At 38.3% G+C, this 6397-nt stretch overlaps 1 protein-coding gene across 1 annotated transcript in view; it reads right to left on the minus strand.

Annotated features, from left to right (window-relative positions):
- Positions 1-405: 405 nt before the first annotated feature.
- The window catches only part of Glrx3 (glutaredoxin 3), a 24801-nt gene continuing 18809 nt past the window's right edge, over positions 406-6397 (minus strand). Inside the window, exons 7-10 of the mRNA XM_010620590.2 lie at positions 5873-5925; positions 4659-4698; positions 4482-4574; positions 406-666 (exon numbers count right to left, since the gene is read on the minus strand). Coding sequence (XP_010618892.1) covers positions 616-666; positions 4482-4574; positions 4659-4698; positions 5873-5925 — 237 coding nt within the window. The 3' untranslated portion in view covers positions 406-615. The remainder of the gene's footprint in view (positions 667-4481; positions 4575-4658; positions 4699-5872; positions 5926-6397) is intronic.

The raw sequence follows: 6397 nt of genomic DNA on the forward strand, positions 1-6397 counted from the left end.
CCACCCTTCTAGATACCTTAACAAAAGTGCTTGCTACAACATCTCAAGGAAGAATCACTTTCCTCCTGAACATCCCTTGGTGAAGTCGCAATGAATCTGAAAGGCAGATTTCTGCCCAGCCTCTACAATTTCACAGTGCCGAGCTCAGCAGTATCAACAGAAAAAGATTTTCAGTAGAAATTTCCCAGAGCTGTAAAGAGACCTTTCGCCAGTGAGGGGAGCCATTGGGCTGGCACATGAGCTGTTCTGAACGCCGCACTGCACTGTGCCCCATCACCGTTCTCCATTTTCTGAAGAGTCTTTCCTAATTGCTACGAGACACCACATGTTAAGAAAAAAAGCTTTAAAGTGGATTAATTACAGTAACATTTAACATCACTACAAAGATGCACTTTTTACACACAATTGTTTTTAACTGAATTAAGATGTTTATTGCATTCTATTATTGGTGAAAAAATGTAACATACATTTATTTAGCACAGCCTTGTGAAATACACAAAGCATAACTGTGTAAGAAGCATTTTTCTATTCCTAGTCCATTTCTGAGGACCAAATCATGAAATGCTCCACTGTAATCAAATGTCTTGCCATAGTTGGACACCAGGTTTAACATTTTTAATTTTCTCCTCTCAGTACAGGCAGCAATTCACCATTTTCTTTCAGTTCCTAAAAATAAAAAATAACATCAATTTATATGCACATATAAAAATGAAAACACATAAACTATCACAGCTTGCACCTGTATTTCAGAACCGAAAGAAACACCTCATAAATTAAAACCCCAAGTCTCCCAACATTCTCAAGCTAAATATAAAATGATACAGTTGACCCTGGGTGTCCATAAGGGGACTGGGTCCAGAATGCTGAAGGATACAGAAATCTATGATAGTCAAGTCCCATGCACAGAATGGCACAGTGTTTACACACAACTTCACACACCCTCTCTTACACTTTAAATCACCTCTCGATGACTTACAATATATAACAATGTAAATGATACATAAATAGTTGCTACACTGTATAGCTTAGAAAATAAAGGGCCTGTACATCCTTTTTCCCCCCAAATATTTTCAATCTTTTGTTAGCTGACTCCATATATACAGAACTACAGATAGACAGTTCACCCTACACTACCAGATGAGAGTTAAAAAAGATATTCTTCAACTGGACATGGTGGTGCGGTGCACACAAATAATCCCAGCACTCAGGAGGCCGAGGCAAGAGGATCAGGTCACAGCAAGTTCAAGGCCAGCCTGGACTACACAAAGAGTTCAAGGCCAGCCTGAAATATATACCAAGACCCTGTCTCAAAAAAAAGTGGGGGGAATTCTTATACCAACAGTTTACCATTAGCAAAGAGAACACCTGGAGCAAAGCACTGAAGCTGCTACTTAACTTACACAATAAATAAGAAAAAAAAAATCAAATGATATACAAGGTCGAATAAAGAAATAAGGTGATAGTAAAGTCACCTTTCCTTGTGAACTTACTGGATTTCTCCAATCCCACTCCTGCTCTTCCTTCATAGGCAGTAAACAGGCTGCACTGTTTTAAATAACCTGGGACTCTGTCTATGCCTCAAGAAAAGCTACAGTACCAGGAAAACGTAAAGGCCAGAAATCATTAAAAAGATACAATAATTAGAAGCTGAAAAGATTCAAAAGAGCTTCTACAAATTAATTCAACTATGGAACAGATTCTATACTTTTAAGCAAAGACTTTCTTGTTCAATATTTAATTTGATATAGCATTTCAGATTATCACTAAGCAACATAAACACCAATCAATAAAGCCACTAAAATTCTCACAACCTCCTCTCTGAATTAAAATCAGTGTGGCTGATTCCGCCATACAAAAATCCAGACAACCTTCAGTGCTATCTTGGGGTCTTCTACCTATTAAACAAACAGACATTCTGATATACCAAGACACCTAACAGGAGTTTTCCTAGCACAGTTTCTGAAGGCAAATGGAGCAATATTGGGCAGCCTCTGGGTAAACCTAGATCAACATCCTACTGGCGTCACAATGGTTGGTATACATGGCTTTACCACGCATGTGCATGTTTTCTTATCTGCCAAAGGAAGACAAAAATCCTTCTCTCCTAGGCCATGGCGGATATCTTGATGTCATCGAACACTGCACCAGAGCAGTGCACGTAGCACACTGTGACTGTTTCTCACAAGCATCATTCATGTGAGCCAGCACTTTAAACAGCAACCTGATCTAAGCATTCCAAATCCCTCTCAACAAACTCAGGTACAAACATTGTGCTGCTCACTCTTTAGAGGAAATGTCAGTTCACTGAGTATACAGTAGTAGCCATCTTTGTCAGAACACTATACTGACCAAGTCATTGAACTACTGAGAGTAATTCATTCATTTAGTCACTCAGTCAACAAAAAAGTACTCAATGCTCCAACAGAGGCCAGTCAGAATTAGCCAAACTGGAACATGTTTTCACTGAACTCAAGGTGAAAGACTGCACTCTGCAAGAAACAGACCAAAATGGTAACAAAACAGCTAGTTCCATATTATCATCTCAAGTAAAAATGCTACTAATATCACAAATTTCCAAATGTTCTTAGTAAGTGAACATAAAAAGTCATATAACATCCTGTTATCTATCTAAAAAGATGTTACCCACACAGCTTAGCTTTCTAATTAAATGAGATTTATTGATTGTATCTTCCCAAGAGTTACAAATGGCTAAGGTACAGGCTATAAAACATACAGGTAAAAACAGGCTCAAGAGTATTTGGGGCTTGAAGACAGTTTTTGTGTCTTACAAAAATAAGACCGCTATATACATAACAAATGTAGGTCTATTTCTGTTGCTTCTTGGCTGTTCACAAGACACAGTGTAACTTTTTTCCCCCTTCAGAAATGAGGCCCATTTACTAAGAAAGATGCCTCACTGGCTTGTTTTCAGAGGTGACATCAAACCTGGCACTGGGCAGGAAACAAAGCCTATACAGATGCAACCACAGGACAAAGACAGCCTCTGGAGGATGAAGCTCAAGCGCTGACTTTATAAAGCATGTTGGTCCCAAGTCCTGGCTGTCACTTCAGTGTGAGACTGGCATTCCTTCGTGTCACAAAAGTATGTGCTATAAACTTTATTTTACAACTTAACTGGAAGCATCACTACTTACTACTGTACTTGTTTTCCATTAAAAACATTAAAAGCCTGACCTCAGAGAGCAGTCTCTGAGCAGGCAGAAGGGAAGCCTGAGGGCAATCTGGAGCTCTGAAAGGGCCTCCACAGCCCGCCTGCTGTGACAGTTCACATCCTAGGGAACTGGAATTCCTGCTGGGCCGCTCCACTGAACTTCCCGCTGCCACACTCCTTAACACATGGCATAAGGGTTACTGCACTGGGGTAGAGAGTTTGGGGCTTATCAAAGCTACAACTTCCCTTTACTGACCTGGGCTAACTAACCAAAAGAGCTACACATAAAGCACACAGGTGCTAGTAAGTAGTTGAGATTGTCTCAAATTCTAGACTTTAAATATAAGAAAAATGATTTAAAACAAACTTGAAAATTTATTTAGAGCAAACCAAAGAAGAAAATTAAAGTATTTCATTCAACCACCGACTAAGCTACTAAACTATGGAGGACATCAGGAGGAATTCAGGATATATAAGGAACAGTATCTTCTGTAAACATCCTTAGACTAATAGTTAACAGGTCCTAGCACCAGAGGTCAGAGACCTGCAGCTACTGTGGCACAGGGGGCAGTGCTGGACCTGCTTCCAGCCTCCTGTCTGTGGCCTCTGGGGCTCTTCATCTTCACATCGTGCAGGTGAGGGTGAGAAAGGAAACAGCACAAGGTAAAAAGCAACTATAATAATGTAAAAGTAAAACCATACACATAAAACGAGCAGGGGCAGACATTTCTGGCTGGAAGAATCTATACATTTACAGGCAAATTAGGTCTTGATGAATGGAGAAAACAGATTTAATTTTAGACTGTACAAGAAAATCGAAAGCTAAGAGGAAAGTTTAAATAAAGGCTACAAAGCAGGTAAATATAAGAAAAAAAGTTCTGTAGGATTTAGTATAATGGGAATAAAATTAAAATGCTGCAAACTTCCGGTCATCTGAATGCCAAGCTATGGACTGGGCATTGGCTGGAGCTGGCTGGGAAGTGAGGAGGTTCTCAACAGGGCCAGAGGAGGAGAGAACAGGGCGGGAGACACAGGCTAGGTCAGGTAGAAGGGGATTTGTGTCTGATGCAGCAGGAACTATGGGAAGGATGAGATATTACAGACACACACACACACACACACACTCACTCTCTCTCTCTCTCTCTCTCTCTCTCTCTCTCTCTCTCTCTCTCTCTCTGAAATACTGCCTCAGAAAGGGCTGAATCTGAGACTGGAGAAAAGAGCCAGACAACCTCAAGGTTTCCATTCAACTTAATTTCTAAACATCAAGCTGTTCAGTTCTTGAGGACAGCAGATGAACAGATTTTACCTTAACAATATCCAATCCTCCAACAAGCTCCCCTTTCACATACAGCTGAGGGTATGTTGGCCAGTTCGAGTACGCTTTTAATCCTTGCCGAACCTAAAGAGAAAAAGGAATGCTGAAAGCTCTCACGAGACCCTACAATTAAAGCTAACAGAGGATAAAACAAGAACTAGAACTTACTTCTTCATCTTCCAATATATCAAATGTTTCAAATTCAACACTACAAAAAGAAAAATTCATTTAATAGGAAAATACAGTTTTAAATAAAAATTATAAAACTGATTTGGTGTTTTTAAAATAGTAGAGAAAAGTAAAATACTGCTAACAAAATTTACCAAAGACCAATGGAAATGACTGCTTCTTAATCTATCTGGTAGTATACACAATAAATCCTCCCAAGACATAAATGTGTCTGGATTTTATCTATGGAATGCCGAGTTAAATGAGGGAGTAAGCACAGTTTTCTTAAAGAACAAAGAAAGGGGTCTATAAAAATGACCAAAAACACATTTGCCTTCCTTCCAACAGCCCATAACAGGTTAAGAATTGAGCAGGCTTGAGGTCATAATTACAATCAATATACTCTCTTCTAAAAATTATTACAATAATGTGAAGAAATTAACTGCTTTTCTTTTAATCTGTAAAACTGTATTCAGTCTGTTGCTCAACTGACTACTTTCACTCCTTCCTCAGTGATGAAATACTTAGAAGATGACTTTCCCTATGAGTTCATAGGTTTGCATAATCTAATCTAGTTTAAAGTACAATTAGAATGCAAATTTTAATTTTAAAAGCAATCATGACATAAGACAATTAAGTGAAAAATATTTATCAAACACAACAAAATATGTGCTATCACCAAGTGGTTTTGTTTTTAACCACAAAAATCAGCAGCAATGTTCTCACCTGGCAGCTGCATCCCAAGCAGATCAAAAGCAGCTGGGAATAAAATATGCTGCAATTTGCTCTTTTTTTGGGGGGGTACTGGGGATTTAACTCAGGACTTTCTGCTTTCGAGGAAGGCACCAGTGCCACTGAGCTAAATCCCCAGCCCTATGCTGCAAATTTTAAACTCATTCACTTCTTAGATCCAGGTGATGGACCTTAATATGTGCCCATCAGTTTCAAACATTGTTTTAGAAAGTACTTTTAAAAAAACAATTTTAAACAACGTGTAAAACATTCTCCATACTTTGCATGGTGAGAACATTGGCCAGGAATTTCCATTTTGTTCTAACCTTCTAAAGCATTCACAAAACATTATAGAAAAAAATTACAGGAAAAATAAATATTTGAAAAATACAAATCAATCCAGATATTAAAACTAAAAAACATCAGTGGCAAGGGACATTGGAATTTTTTAAATATACTATTTGAAAGCAAGATTTACATACCCGGTACTATTCAATATTTCCAGAATTTGTTTGCTAAATCCACACTTTGCTTCCTAAATTAAAAAGAAACTCATATTTTATATGTCCCAACTGTTATGTTTGTAGCTAATGCTTTGTCAACCAACGTAGCACTTATCCTGTGTCACCTGTACCAAATGCTGCCAACCCAGAGAGCACCTGTCAAACGTAGCTGCGCTATACTTACTCTGCTCCTGGAGCTCTTCCTGTCCCTCTCTCCTTCAAGGACTGACCCATCTAGACCTCACCCCAGACCTATAAACCCCAGGCTTATTTCACTTTGTAACCAAGTTGACATGCATTCTAGTAGCTTATAATTTTTATGTTTAAAAAGCTCCCTAAAGCAAACTTAGATTTTTCTATAGAAACTTTATTCCATTCCTAATTTATACAAAATAATCTTAACTACTTAACCTTTTTGCACTAAGATAATAATTTTCATGTTCCCAACTGGACTGTATCTCCCATTCTTATATTTTATCCCTTTTTTTTTTTTTTTTTTTTTTT

The sequence above is a fragment of the Fukomys damarensis genome, unplaced genomic scaffold, assembly GCF_012274545.1.
Source record: "Fukomys damarensis isolate Sample0158 unplaced genomic scaffold, DMR_v1.0_HiC HiC_scaffold_8, whole genome shotgun sequence".
In the NCBI taxonomy this organism is placed as follows: Eukaryota; Metazoa; Chordata; class Mammalia; order Rodentia; family Bathyergidae; genus Fukomys; species Fukomys damarensis.